The sequence below is a fragment of the Myotis daubentonii genome, chromosome 10 (assembly GCF_963259705.1).
Source record: "Myotis daubentonii chromosome 10, mMyoDau2.1, whole genome shotgun sequence".
In the NCBI taxonomy this organism is placed as follows: Eukaryota; Metazoa; Chordata; class Mammalia; order Chiroptera; family Vespertilionidae; genus Myotis; species Myotis daubentonii.
The window spans coordinates 61,405,927-61,428,564 of record NC_081849.1 but is presented as its reverse complement, the minus strand read 5'-3'; the positions used below and the strand labels follow the sequence as shown (position 1 = coordinate 61,428,564).

General features: G+C 44.0%; 1 protein-coding gene across 10 annotated transcripts in view; it reads left to right on the top strand.

Moving 5' to 3' along the window:
• Positions 1 to 22,638, top strand: part of RAPGEF5 (Rap guanine nucleotide exchange factor 5) — a 203,805-nt gene that overhangs the window by 70,578 nt on the left and 110,589 nt on the right. For all 10 annotated transcript variants that reach the window (XR_009454766.1, XR_009454765.1, XM_059712536.1 and 7 more), the window contains exon 7: positions 10,103 to 10,151. Coding sequence is in view for 8 of the 10 variants with exons in the window: in XM_059712536.1 (XP_059568519.1) it covers positions 10,103 to 10,151 (49 nt within the window). In the remaining 2 variants the exon portion in view is untranslated. The remainder of the gene's footprint in view (positions 1 to 10,102; positions 10,152 to 22,638) is intronic.

The following is a 22,638-nucleotide window of genomic DNA, read 5'->3' as shown; positions in this document are numbered from 1 at the left end:
CATGAGCTTGTGAAGTGTTACTGTGAAACCCTGTGTGAGGGATGTTAAATGAGCTTTAAAAGAATGATCCATGAATATCTCATATTGGGCTGCTTCTTTGTGCATTTGTTTAAAATAAAATTTCTTACAGCTACTTCAATGAAATGTAATTTTGCATTCTTAAGTCAATGTTATAGCTTTATATAGAGTATATTCATATTGCAGAAGGACCAGGAGGCATATAAAAAAAGTAAAAATTACTTGAATTTTTTTGGTGGTGATGAAATAGGTAGATTTTTGAATGTTTCTGTCTTTTTACTTTGTTGTAAAAGTTAGAATAGGATGAAATTTCATGTGACTACTGGGTAGAAATAGTGTGAAATCTATTCCTCTATTTGTAAGTGTCAAATGGTGGTAAACCTGGTGGTGAGCTGGATTCAACTCTGCAATTTTCTTCTTATTTACCTGACACTTGGATTGTTTAACTTGGACTTAGAGACTTTTACAATTTTTAAAAATCCCTGAATAGAAAAATGCTCATAATAAAACCACTTATAAATAACATACTAACACTCCTGATGTTTGTTACTTCCTAGGTTATTTTTCTTATATGTATATTTTTATTTTAAAAAATGACCCTTTTATTTTGTGGTCTGTACTTGTCACTTAATAAGTTTTCAGTGCTAAAAGTACCTCTTATGACATTTATAGTGGATCCCATTTCATGATTTACCATTTCCCCTACTTTTGAATATCATGCTTGTTTTTAATCTTCTGCTCTTATAAACAGCACAGAGGTGACCTTCTGTGTGGGTACAATGGGGAAGAATCTGGCTTGCAGATGTTAGTGTATTAACCCGTTGATTTTGGAAGACCACCTGAGATGTGGGTAAAGACTGAGAATGACTGGTATCTGGAGTTTTTGCCTGGTGCAGGTGTTCTGCTAACGCTTTTCATGCACCATCACACCCCAGGCTCACTCAGCAGGGTGTGCCATCATCACAGTGGGGAGATGGAGCTTTTTAGACAGAAGTAGTCACTGGGAGTCCACTTTTTCCTGGCCAGTTTTGTTCAGTAGTTAGAGCATCAACCCATGTATCAAAGGGTGGTGGGTTCAATTCCTGGTCAAGGCATATATCTCAGATGCGATCCCCAGCCCCTGTTAGGGCAGTCAGGGTGCATGCTGGAGGCAAGCAGTCCATGTGTCTTTCTCACATCAATGTTCCTCTCTCTCTCCCCACCTCTTCCCTCCCTTCCGCTCTGTCTGGAAGTCAGAAAAAATATCCTCAAGTGATGATTTAAAAAATGAGAGAGAGTCCACTTTAATTAAAAATAACCATTTAGGATTCTTAAAACAGTTTTCCACATCATCTTCACTTAACACTATATAGTTACTGAATAGGTCTCAACAAATTGGATTTAGGATTAGATTATAGAATTTTTTGGAAGCATTTTATGAAATGAGACTTGACAAGTTACAGTAAATAACATTTTAATTTCTAAATGGTCAGGAGTCATTAAATACTGGTAAACACGGCTGTGTGGTTTAGCCATTGAGAATTCATTCAGACTGCTTCTGAGGGTTTCTGGCTTCATTATGTGCACTCTGGAGTGTGCAGACTCTGGTAAAAATTTTATAACAGATAAATCATTTTCCAGAACTAGACTCTATTAGCAAGTTCCTATAAGACCCTAAGAACTACACAATGGAATACTACGCTGCGGTAAAAAAGAAGGAATTCTTGCCATTTGCAACAGCATGGATGGAACTGGAGAGCATTATGCTAAGTGAAATAAGCCAGTAAGAGAAAGATAAATACCACATGATCTCATTCATCTGTGGAATATAGAGAACAACATAGACTGATTAACAGGGACAGATCCAAAGACAAAGGAGCAGCGATCAGACTATCAATCCCCAGAGGGAAAGTAGGGGAGGGTGGGGGTAAGGGGAAGAGATCAACAGGGGGAATGAGAGCATGAGTTGGAGGGGGGAGGTTGGGGTTACTGGGGGGATGAGGACACATTTGTAATACCTTAACCAATAAAGAAATTAAAGATTTTTTTAAAAAAAGACCCTAAGAAGGTGTGGAGGGATAGTTTTTCAGGAAGGCTCTGAGGATCTGTGTTACTATTTTATGGTTGGTAGACTGGTCCCCAAAGATGGATGCCCTCATTAGCACCTGCAGATATCGCATTAAATGATTAGATGGTGAAAGGGGCCATCAAATATAATTAAGGCTACAGGCCTGGATTGTCTGCATGCACCCAGTCGAATCCTATGAACCTTTAAAAGCTAAGAACTTACTCTGGTAAAAGTCAAAGAGAAATGGCAGAAGAGAAGGTAAAAAAAATAATCCAAGCACGAGAAGGATTAAACACAGCATTGCTGGCTCAGAGGAGGAGGAGCCCACGTGCAATGACCATAGAGGCCTCTGGGAGTTAAGGGCAAGTTCCAGGTGACACTAGAATCCTAGAACTACTTTCAAGGTTGGCCTAAAGTAAATGGACATTTCCTTTGCCTGTTTTAGGCTTTTGAATCTTGATCTTGAGTTCTGAATCTTGTTCTCCCAGGAATCCCTCCCATGTTAGCTTTCTAAAGATTTTCTAGTTGACAAAGGTCTTATTTGATCTGGATTCATCCCAATCCAGTATTTCTAATGTAACATCCCTTTATGCTTCTGCAGGAGTCTACCCCCTACAGACAGGAGACGCCTACATAGGAGATCCCTGAGATACCTGGGACCTGACTAGTGTTGTGGTTATAATAAGGCTATTGTTGAGACATCTAACCTCCCAAAAGGACAATGAGTGGGAATAAAGTCCTGCATTTAGGTTTTTAAGTTTCTTATTTAAATGCATGGACATGTATTTGCTACATGGACGTGCATCAGCTACATGGACGTGCATCTGCTTGGACAGAGGTTCACATTAAAAAGATCTGATAGTTTTCAGATGATCACAAGCAGAGTAGGAGTTAACAATGGAGATTGGATTACTGAGAATGGATAACAGTGTTTTTTAGTAAAATTAATAGGCATATCTGTGTGTATTCAAAACAAGTTTATATAAAAGATTTTAACAGTGACAGCAATAAAAATAAAGTTAATAAAAAGCTTTTAAAACTATCCCTCGTCTTGATATATTTGCGTAAGCGTAAGCATATGTTGTCTTCTCAGCATGCTAAACAAACACGTCTTTGATGTGGTGACAGCAATTACTGGGGAAACAGCAGTTTGTTAAATAAACTATTAGGTGGAGAACAGTGGTGTCTAGACAGATATTTATATATCTTTCTTAATTTTTCAATTATTGGTTGACATGAACAGGTAATTGCAACATTATCTATGTGTCAGATTTGTGGCAACATTAGCTCTTCAACAAAATAATGAACGTGGAGATAGGAAAACAGGCTTCTGCTGAACCAAGAAAACTGCTGCTTGGCCTATGGGTATTCATAGGACCAGAGTCGAGCCAGCATCACTGCTCAGTTTGTATCTTATCTGCAAGTGCGTTGATGACTTTAAGAAGTATACTTATTTGTTTTTTTCCCCTAGAGTGGTTAAAGTCCTTACTAACTTAAAATCTTATAGAGGTTTAAGAGTAAGTCTATTTGGGAATAAAATGGGGAAGAATTCTGGATTATGTTCCTTCTTATATTTAATGTAGGAAATTAGAAAATAAGTTCTATGTTTTAAAAACATTTCTATCATGGAACCAACATGTAAATGTTTCCAAAATTAATAGATTTACTAAAATCCTTTAGGAAATGTGTGACTTGGTGATTCTATCAAACACTGATTTATAAGGACAATGCTTCGGTCAGCTAAGACATTTGCCACTATTGGTCTATCCTCCCGCAAATGACCTGCATTCTCTCCAGCTCTCACTTGGTTTTCTAGGGCCTCTTGCTCCATGAGGCCTGCTCGTGTCTTCTTGGTTGACCTTTCCCACGGAGGTGCTCCCGGGCACCCAGAGTCTGCATTTGACTCTTTCTGTTGCCTCTTGAGTCTTGGTGTTGATGCAGAACAGCTTTGTGGGCATTCAGATTTAGAGGCCGCAGGCACTATCGAAGTACCAGGAAGTAAAGAAGACAGAACGCTAGACATAAGATGGACTCTTGTGCCTGTTAAATTTCAGGACTACTTTGTGAACAGCCCTGCTGGTTATGGAAGACAGAAAATCCAAACAATTCAACATGAGGAGAGGGGAGTTTTCGAAATACCTCTAACCAGTCCTTTAATTATCCACTATACAGATATTTACAAGAGCAAGCATACCCAAATACAGATGTGTTTTGATTTATATAGTTTTTTTTATATCAAATGAACTGCATTTTAAATTAAAGTTTAAGTTTCTTAAAAAGCATCCCTGCAACTTTCCTGGTACTTGAGGAAATGGTGTCTGTCAAATTGTTGCTAGTAACTGAATCTTATCATTGGGTTGAGTTATAGCACAGTGGACCATGTTCCTTTATAGATTAATTAAATTAGAGAACAAAATAAAAAGTAAAGAGCGATTGTCAGTTGAAATGGTCATAAGATAAAGAGGTTGAGTCTTGGGAAAACTAAGATACCTTATTAAATAGAAGAATGATTCTCAACTCGCGATACAACCGAGAAGCATGTAGGAACCTTTGAAACAACAGCAGCAGCAAATACTGATGCCTGGACCTCCCCCCGGAGGATCTGATTTAGCTGGGGACCAAGTGTAAGTAGTTGTTCAAAGCTCCCAATTGGCTCTAATGTGCAGCCAAACTCGGGAACTGCTGAGAGGTAGATGAAACTCCAAACTATTTAAAGAAAGCATTTCTTAGTAGACTTGAGTAGTGACTACATAGCTATCTGACAAGAGGAAACATGAGAAAAAGATGAGGGAGAGAAGCTTTCAATGTAAAATTAGTAGAGGTTTACAATCCATTATTCAGTTCTGAAATCTAAAAGCTCTGAAAAAAAAAAAAAAAACATCTAACCTACTGAACATATTTAGTGGAAAATCCTGACGCTTTTTCTAGTCTTCCTTTATCTCATTTGGTACGAATAATCATACATCTTATTGCATAAATACTAATGTGTGATTTCTGATGACAAGTTGTTGCCCCAGACCTCACTGAGGGTTTGAGGTAAGTAGAGTACCGTTCTGAAATGTATAAAAGTTTGAATTTTGAAACCCATCTGGCCCCAGGGGTTTCAGATCATAGTAGGGAAGGCCGAGGTAATAAAGTCTTTCTGTCGGATTAAGAATGCCTTTCTCCTATTTACCTGGGCAGCAGTTCAGCACCCACATTAAATAAAAACATCGGCCAACATCAGATGTGGCTCTTGGCTCTATATGTGTCCATAAGCCTGATCTGAGAACAGGGTTCCATTTCAGTCATGGAGAGAGAAACTGAGATTAACCAACAATATCCAAGTAGATCAAGTAGAAAATCACCATTGTCCTACAAAGGACTCTTCAGCATGACCAGCGACCCCCAATGTAATGGTTTAAAACAACACATATCTATTGTCTCACACAGTTTCTGAAAGTCAGAAATTCAGGAGCATCTCCTAGCTGGATGGTTTTTGCTCACGGTTTCTCAGGAAGTTGTCAAAATGTGGACCCGGATGTCAGTCCTCTGAAGGCTTGACTGGTGCTAGACTATGCATGGCATTTATTTTTTAATCCAACAGGTACCTTAGTACTTCATGCCCAGCAGGTGTGGCTCAGTGGTTGAACATCAAACTATGAACCAGGAGATCATAGTTCAATTCCCAATCAGGGCACCTGTCCAGGTTGTGGGCTCAATCCCCAGGACAGGGTGTGAGGAGGCAGCCCATCAATGATTCTCTCTCATCATTGATGTTTCTACCTCTCTCTCCCTCTCCCTTCCTCTCTGAAATCAATAAAAATGTATTTTTTTAAAAAGAGAGAATTCTAGTTTCTGCTTTTGCAGTTGCTCAAAGTTTTAGTTTTTTAATATAAACCTAACAGTTCTTTGCAAAGGAGGCCTTGAGTGCGAATCAGTCCTGAAGATTTCTGCTGAGAGGAGCTTATTAGTGGGGGGGCGGGGTCGTCTTCTCCTTTGATTTTCATTGTCCTCCCTGGGGCAGCTTTTTCTCTCCCCTAAATCCTTCCTATGTCCTTTTAAGGCTGCCCCTGTATTGCCTCCTGTGGGTCAGTGAACGAGTGTTGATTGCCCTGGGTTATACCATAAAAGGACAGGCAGGTCCCTACCATCCAAAAGACAGCCTTAGTCATACAATTGAAAATGATGAAATGATGGTCAGTGCACTAGAGAATGTGGTTTGTTTTGTCTGAACAATAACCTACCTTTGAGGTTTTGTCTAGAAACCTTTTCATTCCTGGGGTAGTGGAAGCCAGTCTACACCAGGCCCTGCAAAAAGCACTCCTCCATCCTCCCAGACTGCAGACATGCAGGGCATCCAGAGTCTAGAGTGATCTCATTTACTTTATGTTTGTTTTTATTTTAAAGTGTAGGTTCTTTCTAAATTGACCTGTGTAGTCCGTTCTCATTGTCCCCTCTCATCACCTTCCCAATTCCCCCTCACATGCTAGATTGGCTTCTTGCTTGCATTCCTTGTTTCTTTCCCCACCAAATCTGTGAAAAGATGTCATGTCATTCAATGGTAGGAATATAATACTTTCCTTTTCTGAGCTAGTTGTATTTCACACCTTGTTTGCAGTTTAGAGAAAGAAAAGCTGAGATCTCATGAAGAGAATGTCAGGCATGGAATTTGGTCCTCTGTAAGCAAATGCAGCCATCCACAAGCATCATTTTCTGCTTCCCTTTGGTCTCTGAGCCATGGTGGGATCTTCTTGGGAGGTCATAGAATCGTTCAGCCTTGACAAGATCCCAGTGAATGTTTATGGTCCATATTTTGGCCCCACCCCCAAATATTTGTGGCACTGTGAAGGGGCACAATCCTGAAAAGAGATGGTGATACTATAATAAAACTTATTAACAACTTTAAAATATAAAATATGCAATAATGGGTGTTTTGTTCAATTGTTTTTTATTTGACTACCTGCATGAAAGGCGCACCGCCCGCCTCTCCGGGCGGTGCGGGGGGAGGAGTCTGACCGCCCGGCTCTGAGATCCCTCCGCACCTGCCGTAGGGCCTGGCCTCCCCGGAGCGGGTCCGAGTCTCCGGACGGCTACGTGGTGGCCGGCAGCGGGCCGAGGGGTGGGGCCGGGCGGCGACCGACCATGGGGGAGGTCATAGGAATGGAAGGCCTCACCGCCTGGCTCTTTCCTCCCTTCCCCGTGGTCGGCCGCCGCTTGCCCGCGCTGGGGCCGGGGGTCCATGCGGCCCTCGGGCCCGGTTGGGGGGACCGGGGCTTGCGTGGGCCGACCGCCGGCCCCATGGGGGGGGGCATTGGCTCCCCGGCCCACGGGGGGAGCCCGGCGCGGGCTGCCACCCGCCCGCTGCCCTCCGGACCGGGCCCGGTGCAGCAGCGGCGGCAGCAGAGTGGGGCACGTGCCCAGGCTCGGGGAGGCCGCCATGCTGCAGTGCGCCGGCCCCATGGGCCGGGCCTGCTCCGAGCGGATGCCGCTCCTCCAGAGCTGGGCCGCTCCACCGGCCGCACCCCATTTGCTGGGCCTGTGCCGCCCAGATGCGCTGGAGACCCGGTCTGCCCGCAGGCCAGCTGCGGGTGCTGTGCGGGAGGGCCATCCTGCCTTGTGGTGAGTTCGAGCGGCAGCAGCAGGAGCCGGACAAGGACTGCGCCCTCCATCTTGCCTTGGGTCCTCCATTTTGGGATGGGGCCATGTGCTTCCTCACGGGAAGAAGCCGCTGCTAGCCACACCCAGGATTTCTCTGGATTAACCAATGATGATCAAGGGAAGTGCACGCCATCACTGTGACCACATCCTGTACCGACTCTCGCGCCTGGCCAATCGGCAGGGCCCACAGTGCCCTCTCCTGCCCCCACTCCACCCCCCTTTAAAACCCCCTGTCCCATCAGGCCTCGCTCTCTCGGCCACTGGACTTTCCACTGTGTCGGTGGGTCTGGTGAACAGGGAGCGCAGGCCGGCTTGCATAATAAAGGACTCTTTGCTTTTGCATCGGACTGACTGGCTCCCTGGGGGTCTTGGGAACTTTGAAATCTGGGCACAACACTGCACAAGTATTTGTGAAGGTTTTCCTATGGCCACGCATCACTTGTCTCCCCCAGCCCTCTTTTACCTGGACGATCTTGAACTGCACATTTTCCTACCGTGAGCATTTTCAGAGCTCGGACTTCAAGGTTGGAGAAGGACTGATTGTCTTCTCATCTGTATATATAAAAGGCCAATATGCAAAGTGTCCCCTCGGGAGTTCGACCAGGAGACCAGGAGTTTGATCGCTTGCTATGACATGCGCTGACCACACGGGGGTTGGGGGGGACACGGAACATAGTGAGGAACTAGCAATGGCAGCAAGGCGCTGAGGAAGCGAGGGAAGAACGAAGTGGAGAGGTGGGGAGGCGGGGAACCTGATCAGTCCTGATCGCAGGCCAGGCCTAGGGACCCTACCCGTGCACTCTAGTTACTGTATAATTTTCTGGAGAGAGTTTTAAGGCATCAAAGAATCAGCTAAATCAAGAGTATACCCTTTTTAAAAAAATAATTCTATATTGTTGAAAGTATTACATATGTCCTCCCTTTTTCCTCATTGACCCTCCTCTAGCCCACCCCCGCCCCCACCCCTGCCCCAGGCCTTCTATTGTCTGTGTCTGTGGGTTATGCATATATGCATACAAGGTCTTTGGTTTATTACCTCCCACCCGCCCACCCTCCCCGCGTTTCCTCTGAGATTCCACACTCTGTTCCATGCTTCCATGTCTCTGGATCCACTCCGTTCATCAGTTTATTTTGTTACTTAGATCCCACATGTGAGTGCATCATGTGATGATACCTGATTTGACTGACTGACTGACTGACTGACTTCACTTAGCATGATAAAGAGCATGCCCTTTTGAATGGCACGGGGACTTGCCAGCCAGGGAAAGCAAGGCCGCAGAGCAGTGCCGCAGAAGCTGCTGTCTTCCGGGTGAGGATGCCCTGGCCACCGTGAACCTGGTCCCTAGGTGGAGTCCCAGGGTCTAGCATATTGTGCTACTTTTGCCTACAAGTAAATAAATACAAATTAAACAAATCTCAACAGCAAATCTTCTTTAACCTTGAACTTCCATGTTCTCCCTTTAAAATTCATTATCAGGACCCTTCCAAACTCACCACCACCTCCACCTCCACCTCCTCCACCTCCATACACCTTAGAAGTGTGATGACACATACTTCTAAGCTTCAAAGACTGTGTCCTGTAGGGGCATGAGCTTTCTTGTTATGGAATATTTAATTGCTGCCCAACACAGATTTCCCAAAGTTAATCTTCATTACTTTTTTTTCTTTGAAAGTGATTGTAGTTAACTTTTTTTTTTGTCTCTTCCAGAAAGCTTTTAGGAAAGGATTTAAGCACTCAAATATGTGGAGTTGAGAGACAGAGAATGAGCAAGCAAAAATCTGGACAAATAAGGGGGGTGTTACGGCACTTAGGATTTTTAAGTTTGTCTTGTCTATTCCTACTTCACCTACCCTATGACTCGGTAGCACTTGCTTTTATGTGGCATATTTTCTGAACTGTTTGCTGGAAACCTGTCAGATTTCAAATGAACGTTTACGGTGTTTGGGCAGAGGTCCAGTTAAACCAGGGTCACCCATCTTAATTGTTGTAGAATTTCTGTGTAAGCTAGAATCTTTGAGAGATAAATAATAGTTCTATCTTTGCCAATATACATGCCTGCTTTAATAATTTGTCATTTGAATTACTACTAAGTGTTCGATAATTATATTTTTGAAGTTCTTCCCATAAGTACAGCAAAAATACCAATGTTCCATGATACATTCTGGCAACCTCTAATTTCTTTTTGATCACTATGATTCTTTCAGCTTTTTAGCTTAAAGTTTCTATGCAGAGGTTTTTCCACATTAATAAAATCAAACAAAACCCCCAAAAGTGGCAGCAAATTTAGCTCTGATTGTTATAGCTCTTAATTTGGGTTGCATATATAAAAACAAAGTACTGCTTTTGATATCTACATTTTTCTTATTCTAATTAATTTTTTCTTAATATTTTATCAGGTGCAGAGAGAGCTAGCAGCTGTCATTGCTTTGAAAGCAAAGAAGTCTGGTGAGTAGTCTTTCATGGACCTAAGGAAGGTTTTCATTCTGAGGGAATATTTCATGTATCATGTGGCAGTGAGCAGCTGAGGGCATCTCAGGAAGTTTTGGTGTAGAATGTAGAAAAGTATCATTGTTTGTTTTAAAAATAATTTATTCTACCATCAAAATAGTACAGGTTGTTACATATGGTTCTTTAAACATTCGCTGCCTTTATTTTAAATTTCCAGGAAAAATGAAATTAAAAATGTTTTTAGTTCATTGCAGCCATGAAAAAGTCTGTATATACAACATAAGAAAGCAAACACGTTGCATTGCCTATTATAATGAGAGAGGACAATAAACAACATCAAGGTTGTCTTTTTTGAAAAGATATTTTTTTTATCTCCAAGTAGTTACTCCTGAAAATAATTGAAGTGTGTAATGACGTCTAAAAGCCAGCATTTTACGTAGGACCGAGTGCACGGATCCGATGCCTAGTCCCTGTAGGAAACAAGGGGTGGAAGTGATATGTGGAAAGGCAGCTTTCAAATACATTTTGAAGGAAAGGCTGAAATCCAATATGAAATGGAGACTCACTGAGGTAGAAAAACACTTGCTTAGGGAGGAGGAGTGTCAGAGGGAGGAGGTCAGTGCTAAATGGCATGACAAACACAAGGGAGATAGATGCTTCTTAGATAATGTCAAACTATAATAAGACTTTTCAGGTGGAAAGACTAAGACAAAAGAAAAGAGATGGCAAAATTTGAAGAAATAAATGGAATGGAAATGTCTTAAGAACACAAGCCATACATATTTTTATCTCTCCCTTTTTTCCAGTTAGAAACTCCAAGAATTTGCTTTTCTCTCAGTTACTGAATCACACACACCTTAGTAGGAATTATCTGGTTATATTTATGCTGATCTTTGTGGATTTGGCTGCTGTAGAGGACACAGAGCCTGGGTGCAATGAAGGTGAAAAGGAAGATGCAAAGGGTAGCATCTTGACCGAAAGGTTATTGCACGGAGAGGGCAGAGCGGACGGAGCTCCTCAGTGAGCGGCATTGGGCTGCGGGTATTCGCATGGGCAGAGGCCAACATGGAGAAGACATCAGTATAACGATTGTAGGAGGGAGGGCTTAGAAATAAGTTGTGCTAGAGCTGATCTTGCTTCCTGTTTCGATAAGGAGACAGACTTATAGTTTGTACGAATTGGGATGGCAGTGCCTTGGAGGATTTTTTTTTTTTAATTTCGGAAAATGTTGGGAAAATAATAAAAAAATCATAGTGTGTCAATGCTGGAGAAAAACAGAGCAAATCAATAGCCAGGGAGGCTGGAGAAGGGGGTGCTAATTCGCACAGCGTCGGTGGGGAGTGGGGACTTCTGAGCAGAAAGCTGAAGTCAGTGAGAGGGTGAGCCCTGTGGATCCAGGCAAGAGCATTCGGGCAGAGCGTGTGAAATGTGTTTGAGGAACAGCAAGGAGGCAAGAGTGGCTGGAGCCAGATGAACAAAGTGAAAAGAGGTAGGATTTGGTTGACAGGCTAAGAAATTTGAACTTTCAGGAGGTAAAGGGAAATGAAGAGGAGTAAGGCCCATGTGTGTTAAATTGCGCAAAGTCGAAGACATGTGAAGTCAGCTTGATTGTGCCTTGAGGTGTTGCTGTATGAAGTTAGTATGTCTGTTTTTTTTTTTTGTTTTTTATTTATTTATTTATTTTTTAATTAAATCTTTATTGTTCAGATTATTACATTTGTTCCTCTTTTTTTCCCCCCCCATAACTCCCCTCCTCCCAGTTCCCGCCCCACCCTCCGCCCTCACTCCCCACCCACTGTCCTCATCCATAGGTGCACGATTTTTGTCCAGTCTCTTCCCACATCTCCCACACCCCTTTCCCCCCCAAGAATAGTCAGTCCATTCCCTTTCTATGTCCCTGATTCTATTATAATCAACAGTTCATTCTGTTCATCAGATTATTTATTCACTTGATTCTTAGATTCACTTGTTGATAGATGCATATTTGTTGTTCATAATTTGTATCTTTACCTTTTTCTTCCTCTTCCTCTTCTTAAAGGATACCTTTCAGCATTTCATATAATTCTGGTTTGGTGGTGATGAACTCCTTTAGCTTTTCCTTATCTGTGAAGCTCTTTATCTGACCTTCAATTCTGAATGATAGCTTTGCTGGATAAAGTAATCTTGGTTGTAGGTTCTTGGTATTCATCACTTTGAATATTTCTTGCCATTCCCTTCTGGCCTGCAAAGTTTCTGTTGAGAAATCCGCTGACAGTCGTATGGGTATTCCCTTGTAGGTAACTGAGTTTCTTTCTCTTGCTGTTTTTAAGATTCTCTCTTTATCTTTTGCTCTTGGCATTTTAATTATGATGTGTCTTGGTGTGGTCCTCTTTGGATTCCTTTTGTTTGGGGTTCTCCGCGCTTCTTGGACCTGTAAGTCCATTTCTTTCACCAGGTGGGGGAAGTTTTCTGTCATTATTTCTTCAAATAGGTTTTCAATATCTTGCTCTCTCTCATCTTCTGGCACCCCTATAATTCTGATGTTGGTACGCTTGAAGCTGTCCCAGAGGCTCCTTACACTATCCTCGCATTTTTGGATTCTTTTTTCATTTTGCTTTTCCGGTTGGATGTTTTTTGCTTCCTCGCATTTCAAATCATTGACTTGATTCTTGCGCTCCTCTGGTCTGCTGTCGGGCGTCTGTATAATATTCGTTATTTCAGTCCGTATATGCTTAATTTCTAGTTGGTTCCCCAATATAAGATCGAGGGTTTTATTAGTTTTCGTGTAGATCTCATTAAGTTTATCGGCAGCTTCTAAATAGTTCTTGAGAGACCTTAAAAGTGTGGTTCTGAACTCTATATCTTCCATTGACAATTTTGTCCTGTTTCTTTGTCTCCGCATTTTGTTATGCTTCCTTGGTGCACCCCCTAGTGGTCTTTGTTCGCAGTCTTATAGTTAAATCTTGATTGTTGTAGCTAATAGCAGGGAGGGTTTGACCTCCAGGCCAAGTGGCTATGAGAATCAGCTGTGTCAGCAGTGAGAGAACTTCTGTCCTCTAGGGAGGTGCTAATCTAGCCTTTGCCTGAGGCTATCCGGCAAATGCCTCTGTGCAGGGCTTGGGCGGGGCGGGTCGCACAGGATCAACAGGGTGGGCCGGAGAGAGCAGTTATGGCGGCTCTCAGTCCTGTCCCCAGGGGCTCTGCCTCTCTGAGTCCCAGCACCCGCTGCAAAGCTCGGAGAGAAAGCTGCACTCGCTCTGACCGAAGCCAGACAGTCCCGCTTCTCCCGTTTGAGTCTGGGTCCCTAAAGACTCGCCCGGATCTGGTGCTCAGAGTCTGCGACTCCCTCCTGATTGAAAACAACAACCGCGCCCTCCGCCGCCAGCCCGCTCTGCGCACTCCGCACCTCAGAATTTGACTTCACCACTGCGCCTCCTCTGAGTGTCCGTGTGCGTTTCTCTTTCCTCCTAGTTGTAGGACTTCCACTCAGCCAGCGTTCCTGTGGTTCTGGGTGATGTCCCTTCCGTTTTTTGGTTTCACTTTTGAAGTAGTTGTTCAAAGCAGCAAACTCCGGCGTTAACCTATGCCGCCATCTTGGTTCTCCCCCCCCAATCAAAATCAGTATGTCTGTTTTTGTTACTTGTTTGATTTATGGAGCTTGGCATGCAAACACAGCTTTGGCAAGTTCTCAGGGACAGAGTGAAGTGGTCTCTCACACATTCACTAATGATGGAGACATGAATTCATAGTGTCTTAGGACAGCAATTTTTCGGTGTTCTAGAATCCCTGACTTTTATCCAGTAACTCCAAAACTGGAGTTCCTGCTATTGGGCGTAACCAGAGAGGCATGTAAAGATTCAGGTGGAAGGAATCTATTGCACTGTTGTTGTTTTAAACAATAAGAAATTAGAAACAATCCTTAAGTCTCCATAGTAGAGAAATGGTAAAATTGGGAGATCAGTGTAATGGAATGTTGAACAGCTTTAAAAGTTATTTTTTGAAGAATTAATGTAGTAAAATGTTCAGTGGAAAAATATATACAATAAGCATGTATTACTTCTGTTTTTCATAATAAAATAGTTTTAATTATTTTTTATTACAATTATAAGATAGCATGCTCATTGAAAAAATTTTGATAATACATGAATGTATGAAGAAACTGAAAAATCATCCATCATGTCACCAACAAAGATAACCAGTATTACTCCTTTAAAAATAATTTAATTTAATTTTTTATTGCATTTATTGGGTGACATTGGTTAATACAATTATATAGATTTTAGTTGTACAATTTTATAATGCATCATCTGTATATTGTATTATGTGTTCACCACCCCAAGTCAAGTCTCCTTTCATAACCATTCATCACTCCTTTACCCTTTTCTACCTCCCTCACCCCCCATTCCTCTCTGGTAATCACCACACTGTTGTCTGTGTCTGTGAGTTTTTCTCACTGTTACTCTTGTCTTGTATATATTTTCAGACATCTCTTTATTCATTTGTAGATATTGTATTATTATATATTAATATGCAGATACCCAGGTTGCGGGTTCCATCCCCGGCACATACGGAAGTCAAATGATCATGCTTCTCTCTCACGTCAATGTCTCTCTCTCTCTCTCTCTCTCTCTCTCTCTCTCTCTCTCTCTCTCTCTCTCTCTCTCTCTCTTCCTCTCTCTAAGCATGACCTCAGGTAAAGATTAAAGCATACCAGCTGCAGAATGGCACTTTCTGTGTGTGCTTGTTATTGTTTTTTAAAACTATTTCTTTAAAGAAGAAGAAAAAAGCTGATAAACATCTAATAAAAAGTCTTAAACTGATAGTTGGTACATCTGTGGCTTGACAGAAGGAATTGATTACCCTAATATCTTACGTCTTGCAGTAAAACTGCTCATTAGGGCTCAGGTGGTCCTGCAGATTTATGTCTTACTGTGAAGGGTTATTAAAATAAGAATTTGTATAAAGAAAAAAGGGGTTTTTTTTGTTGTTGTTGTTTCAGCTCCCCATACAAACAGAAATGAAAGTAACAGCCAATCAATAAATTATATAAATGATTCAAGGCTCCAGTTTAGTAAAAAATCCATTTGGTTGTAATCTTCTCAGAGGCCATTAGGATGTGCCTTTAAACAGTTTCTCCTCTAGCTGCTAACTAGTGAATGTGAACAGCATTTTAAGGAATCACAAGATTTTTATAAATTAGCCCAGATATCCTTGTTTGTCTTTCTCTTTGTTGGTTTGCTAATTTTACTGCTAATGTTGGCTAATTCGAATCTTGGGAGATATGCTTCTTCCCTTTTCCAGGGAATTCCCAGCCAAAGCACTTTAGCTCTGTGGCCTTTAGATCACATGACCCTTGTGCCGTGGTGGGCTTCTCCTTCTGGAAAACCTGAGACCTCATATTGGTAAATCTCTTCGGCAGTTTTTATATTTCACTCTCTCTGCTTAGCCATGGCTATTTAGATGTTTTAAAACTACATACCTAGGTCATTGATGTTTGGAAAAGAAAGAAGGGTTTTCTTCTGTTTATGCCATTAAATGTCTGTGGAACCTTAGCAAAGTGATTCCAGTTTGTATCTTGGAGGGTAAGAATGGGAGTAGGGGAGGGTTGGGTAGGATATGCTAACCTTAGCAATTCCTTCCAGCTCTAACATCCTATCTAATAAAAGAGAAAAATGGTAATTGGCGTACGACGATACCCTTTTCATTGGCTAATCAGGGCTATATGCAAATTAGCTGCCAACTATGATTGGCAGTTAACTGCCAACTATGATTGGCAGTTAACTGCCAACAAGATGGTGGTTAATTTGCATATGTAGGCACAATGCAGGGAGGTGAAAGGGAAAGCAGGAAGAAGCCCCCTGCCACTGACAGTGATCGGAAACCCAGGGGGTAGCTAAGAGCTGGGGGGCAGGGCAAAGGCGGCCCTGGGGCCGCCTTTGCCCTGCCCCCCAGCCATGATCAGAGAATCAGGCGCCTTTGCTGCCCTGGCCAGTGATAGCAGGAAGTAGGGGTGGAGCCAGCGATGGGAGCTGGACACGGTCGAAGCTGGCAGTCCCAGGAGCTAGGGGTCCCTTGCCTGGGCCTAAAGCGGAGCCCACGATCGCGGGGCTGCTGCAGCTGCAGGTCCCCGCTGCCCGAGCCGGACGCCTCAGCCAGAGGCATTAGGCCTGGGCGGAGCCTGCAACCGCGGGGAGCTGGGGGTCCCCTGCCCAGGCCTGACACCTCTGCCAGAGGCCTCAGGCCTGATCAAGGGGCCCATCCGGTGATTGGTGATCGGAGGGTGATGAGGGTCAACTCCTCTGGCTGAGGCATCAGGCCTGGGTGGGGGGCGGAGCCGGGGATTGGGGGGATATGATGGTCCCCTTGCCCAGGCCTGAAGCCTGGGTCAGAGGCGTCAGGCTTGGGCGGGGGGTGGAGCAAGCGATCAGAGGGAGATGGGGGTCCCCTGCCCAGGCATGATTCCTGGGCCAGAGGCCTCAGGCCTGGGTGGGGGCCAGAGCCAGTGATCGGGGGGAGATGGGGGTCCCCTGTCCAAGCCTGACACCTCTGGCAGAGGCGTCAGGCCTGGGCAAGGGGCCGATCAGGTGATCGGAGGGTGATGGGGTCTATGCCTCTGGCTGAGGCATCAGGCCTGGGCTGGGGGCTGATCCTGAGATTGGAGGGTGATGGGGGTCAATGCCTGAGGGCTCCCAGTATGTGAGAGGGGGCAGGCTGGGCTGAGGGACACTCCCCGCCCCCCCCCACACACACACCCAGTGCACGAATTTCGTGCACCGGGCCCCTAGTTTAATCATAACAATGAATATTTTCATTCATTGCCTTAATTATCCTTAATGGAGTTACGACCCTAGGAATATTTTTCACAGGACTCTTTGAGGTGCAAGTGATAGAAAAGCTGGAAACCAGAGACGGGATTGATTGGCATCGATATATTTTATTATTTCTTTGACATATTAAAATCTATATAACATAAAAGAGTATAAAATGGTTTATCTGTTGCATTTAGTTTTGGCTTTTTATAGATGTAATGTATTTCTTCTTTTTAATCCTCACCCGAGGACATGGAAGAGAGAGAGAGAGAAAGAGAGAGAGAATTGATTTGAGAGAGAAACATTGATTGGTTGCCTTCCGTAAGCTCCTGGATTACGGATCAAACCCATAACCCAGATATATGACCTGGCCGGGAATCCAACCAGCAACTTTCAGTGCACAGGATGACCCTCAACCAACGGAGTCACTCCAGCCAGGCTATAAATGTTCATTTTAAGGGCGAAATGCTCTTTTTCATGGGCTGGAAAGGATAAGGGGGCAGTCAGTGTTTTACATTGGAGTTAAATTGTTTCTCCTAGCCTCAGACATCCTCTTGTTTCATCATCTTGGCTTGAATCCTATATTCCAGCTGAAGGAGGCATTTGAATGTTTGTGTGATTTCAACAACCGGGTTACTACGGTGTGCATACGTTGAACTCTGTGTAACATATTCAAGGAGGCCGTCCCTGGGTCTGGCAAACATGGTGGACCCACCAGGCAAGTGGAGCATCTTTCATGACCCTGGACTCTGCGGAAACTCCCAGCTTTTATGATCCACTGTTAGTAACTATCACTGGTCACCAATAGCACCTACTGGGACATTTTGGCAGTGTCGGCCCCCTTCTTACGTGCATGTATGTAAGATGGGGGAATGCTGACAGGAAGCTCTGTCTAAGGCTTGAGGTCTGACACAATTGACAAGAGAGAGTCTCCTTCAGGGCAGAAGCATTCCAAAGAGAAGATTTTCGTGTGGCTTTGTCACGAGAAATGAAATAGATCGGCTGGTTATTTTTAACAGTAGAAAATAAGGCCTTTTGTTTTGCACATTTAGAAGGAAAAAATAACCATTAAATGTATGGAATTGTGCCGGCTTTTATGGTGCTCCAGCTTTTTAGTTTTATTGATTCTTGACTAAGATCCAAGATAGGCATCTGTTCTTATCAGTTTAAATCTTTATTTTTTAGTTGACAGATTCTTTTTTTTTCATTTGCACTGTGTTGGACTTGACTCTTATGCTTTTGTAAACACATCACTCAAATGTAAAGGACTGGATAATATAATGGTATTTTAGAGTAGATGTTCATAATAAAATTAAGGGCCAGCAAAGATAGACTCGCGTGCTGGTACAGTTATTGCTATCTCAAACTCCTTCTACCTTTTGGTTTTCTGTGATCTTTTTATTGAAAAAAATGTAAATGCTCTTAAAAGCTATTTTTTTATATATTTTATTGATTTTTTACAGAGAGGAAGGGAGAGGGATAGAGTTAGAAACATCAATGAGAGAGAAACTTCGATCAGCTGCCTCCAGCACACGCACTACAGGGGATGTGCCCACAACCAAGATACATGCCCATGACCGGAATTGAACCTGGGACCCCTCAGTCCGCAGGCTGACGCTCTCTCCACTGAGCCAGACCGGTCAGGTCTTAAAAGCTATTTTTAAAAATCTAATCTTTGAGTGTTCTTATCATGAATGGTTGAGCTAAATATACTAGTTTAAAATGGCAGACGTCTTTGGGTCTATTTTAAGTAATTAAGATATTATGCTTAATTTTTAGTGATACTTTGAACCACTTAACTTTCTGAGTCTTTCACAGTCCATCCTCAAGAATGTGTCTTGTTCTCTCTGATATTTCCACATGGTTTGGTTTCTGCCTTTCCTTCTCCTTTGCCACCTCCTGGATGGTGAGCTGGCCAGCGGCCACCACTCCCAATGTGGTCAGCAGGGACCTATATTGATGGCCTTGCAACCCCACTGAGTGTGGCATTTAGCATTTGTTAACCAAGAGGAAAGAAGTAGCAAGTGTTCTCTCTTAAAATAATCAACTGCATTCTGGTCTTCCCTGATGGATCGATGGTTTAGGTCACAGTGGTCGGCAAACTGCAGCTTGGCAAACCGCGGCTCGTGAGCCACATGCGGCTCTTTGGCCCCTTGAGCGTGGCTCTTCCACAAAATACTGGCTCTTCCACAAAATACTGACTTCTGCGCATGGGCCACGAAGTTTCAATCGCACTGTATGTGCGCACCTCTACGTGGTATTTTGTGGAAGAGCCACACTCAAAGGGCCAAAGAGCCCCATGTGGCTTGTAAGCCGCTGTTTGCCAACCACGGGTCTAGGACAGTGGTCGGCAAACTCATTAGTCAACAGAGCCAAATATCAACAGTACTTCCTCAAAATAGACTCGCCCAGGCCGAAAACCGACTTCTGTGCATGGGCCACGAAGTTTCAGTCACACTGTATGTGGGTGCCTGCATGTGGTATTTTGTGGAAGAGCCACACTCAAGGGGCCAAAGAGCCACATGTGGCTCGCAAACAACAGTTTGCCGACCACTGGTCTAGGACAGCGGTTTTCAACCTGTGGGTCGCGACCCCTTTGGAGGTCGAACGACCCTTTCACAGGGGTCGCCTAAGACCATCAGAAAACACATATATAATTACATATTGTTTTTGTGATTAATCACTATGCTTTAATTATGTTCAATTTGTAACAATGAAAATACATCCTGTATATCAGATATTTACATTACGATTCATAACAGTAGCAACATTACAGTTATGAAGTAGCAACGAAAATAATTTTATGGTTGGGGGTCACCACAACGTGAGGAACTGTATTAAAGTGTCGCAGCATTAGGAAGGTTGAGAACCACTGGTCTAGGATGTTTTCCCTGGAAGAGAGGGCTCTGTCTGACACCATGCCTATTGTTGAAGCTTATAAAATCTCGCCTTCTGCGGTGCTATAATAACCCCTTGTTCTAACATTTCCCGAGACTGTTCTTCCCCTGCTTGCTAACAGACTTTGTACATTCGCATCCCATTCAACGCCTGTTCTTACTGACCAGCAATCAATTCAGTGGGTGAAAGCTTGTATCTTCCTTTTTTATTTTAATGGCATAAGACCAGAACAAGAGTCTTGAAACTGTAATTCCCAGTGCAGTGTAAACTTAAGTAATAGTTGAAAATGTAAAACTCCTACAACTGAGAAAATAATAGCACCCGTAAAGGCCAGGAACAATTGAAAATGCATGCAGCAGATGCTCTGTAAATTTTTCCTAACTCTCCCACTGGGATGCAAAGAAAATTGCCTTTTTAAAAAAAATCCCATGACACCGTCTTTTGTAATTAGAGCTATTAAGTCGAAACGATAAATAACCGTGCACTGGCGTCCTACAAAAGAACAGCCCTTTGCCCTGATTGCTCCTGAGCAGCGAGAGGGCTAACAGCATCAAGTCCAGGAAGTTGGTTGGACTCCTGTAACCCTGAGGATTGTTCGGAATTTAGGGAACTAGCAAAGCCAGATGACTGTCTTTTCATCTTTCAACATGGTCGTGTCTGTTAAGATAGTACCTGAATCTGATGTGCCAAGGAGGTGAATAATTATAACCACAACAGAGTATACTCGAGAATGGAAGGTTTGTGAGGCCTTCGCTTTCAAAAACATGCTGCATGGCATTTCGGTGGCTGTATGCAGCGCTTATTAGGTGAAGGTAATTATTGCTCTACATGGGGTTTTGTTTCTATTTTAGAGAATCAGATACCGGGGAGGAGAATGAGCACTGAAGGCCCCTGAACTCAGGGTTGTGAGGGCTCCCAGGCCAGGGTCTGTGTGGTCCAGGATAGTGACTTTACATCATCCGGACTCTGAGCTCTTATTGCCTGTTTCATCGATGTTGCCAGACAGGAGAGCAGGCTTCCTGAGGTCTGGAGCAGGGGGTGGGTGTGAGGCTGGAGAAAGGCGTGAAAGGGAGGACCACAGTTTCTCTTCGCTGGAGAAGCGGCTTCCAGCATCGCAGCTCCAGGGAACCTATTTTCTGTGAGGAAACGAAATGAGTGTCATGAGTGTACCCTGTGCGTAGGCGCAGTATCAGTTCTACACCCAAGGTCAGATGAAAGTTAATGACCATATGCACACCAGAGATCCGAAACCCACATTCTACTTCTTTCTCATAATGACAGGAAAGGAGAGCAATTTATATTTAAATGGATTTAAATTTCAAAGCATAAACACGGAGATCTCCCAGGTACCGCCTTTTCCACAGTGAAACTTCCTGGCAGGGCTCGACGTCCCTAACAAATTAAGTCCCTCCCCATCCCAGCTCCCTGGGGCAGACAGTGCTTTGTTTTCAGTGGAGCGACCCTGTCCCCGTCCTGCCGGGTAAGTGGCACCACACCAGAAGCCAGCAAGGCCATCAGGGCCCCTTTCTATAATTATGTAGGTTTTACATTTGTTGAGCTGATTCGCTGATTGAGGCAACGAATGGGTGTCATTAACACATGGTGGACGGGGCAGTTTCCCCTCTGAGGCTGCCGGCTCAGAGGTTCTCAGCTTCCTGCAGAAGAAGAATCCTGGCCATATGCTGTTTTTATAAATTTAGGAAATTCTGCCGTCTGCTGAGCCCAGTCTCCTACCCGAATCCGGTGCCCTAGGCTGGTGGTCAGAAATTCTGACTCCCACGCTGGCCTGTGCTCACTCTGGTACATCACTGGCTTCTCTTGTCCTGTTCCCATCCTCCTCCTATATAATAAAGAGGGAATATGCTAACTGACCATCACACACTCACAAAGATGGCGGTGCTCACAGCCACAAGATGGTGATGCCCAGTCCCCTCAACCCCGCTGGGGGCCTCAGGTCCTCCTGAACCCCCCACTGACTGAGGCACAGGCAAGCCTTGGATGGCAGCTTCCCAGCCACCCAGGGCCAGCCCGAGGAGCAGGTAACCACAGCCGCCCGAGGCTTAGGTAACCAGGGCCAGCCAAGGCTTGCGCTGCCAGCAGTGGCAGCAGCATAGGTGTGATGGGCGCATCACCTTCCCCTGATCGCCGCCAGGTCGCCTGTCGCCCCTGAGGGCTCCCGGACTGTGAGAGGGGCCAGGCCGGGCTGAGAGACCCCCTCCCCTCTAGTGCATGATTTTTCATGCACTGGGCCTCTAGTTTTTTTATAAAAGGAAGAGGTCAGGCTCAGATGGTGACTGGAGTGCCATACTAGGCCAGCAGGCCACGTCCTCAACACCAAGTGCGAGACAGCTTTGCTCTTCTTAATCATCTCTGCCTATTCAATACGAATCTAGGAATAATAACTGCTGTTCCTTTAATTTGCTTTCTGAGCTGTGTTCATTTCATTGACATTTTTCGTAAGTAAAAGTCCTGCAAAGGCCTTCCTCTCCCACACATAACTCCCCGCCCCCCACACACACCCACGCCCCTGGGAACATTTCTGCTGTCATTTGTATTGAGGGGTAAGAGCTATCCAGGGAAATCGTGGTCTTGGCCATATGACCCAGCTATTGTCCATCATTCATCACATTAAAAGTCTAATTGTATAAACAGCCATGAAAGTGGAGCCGTTCTCAGTAAAACTGAAAATGACATGAACACAGTGTGTGTGGATAGAAGTAGCTAATGCTCCCTGGTACATAAAGCCAAGCCTACCATTGGATTCAGCCGAATTCTGCAGAGTGCCTTGATGCTGTTTT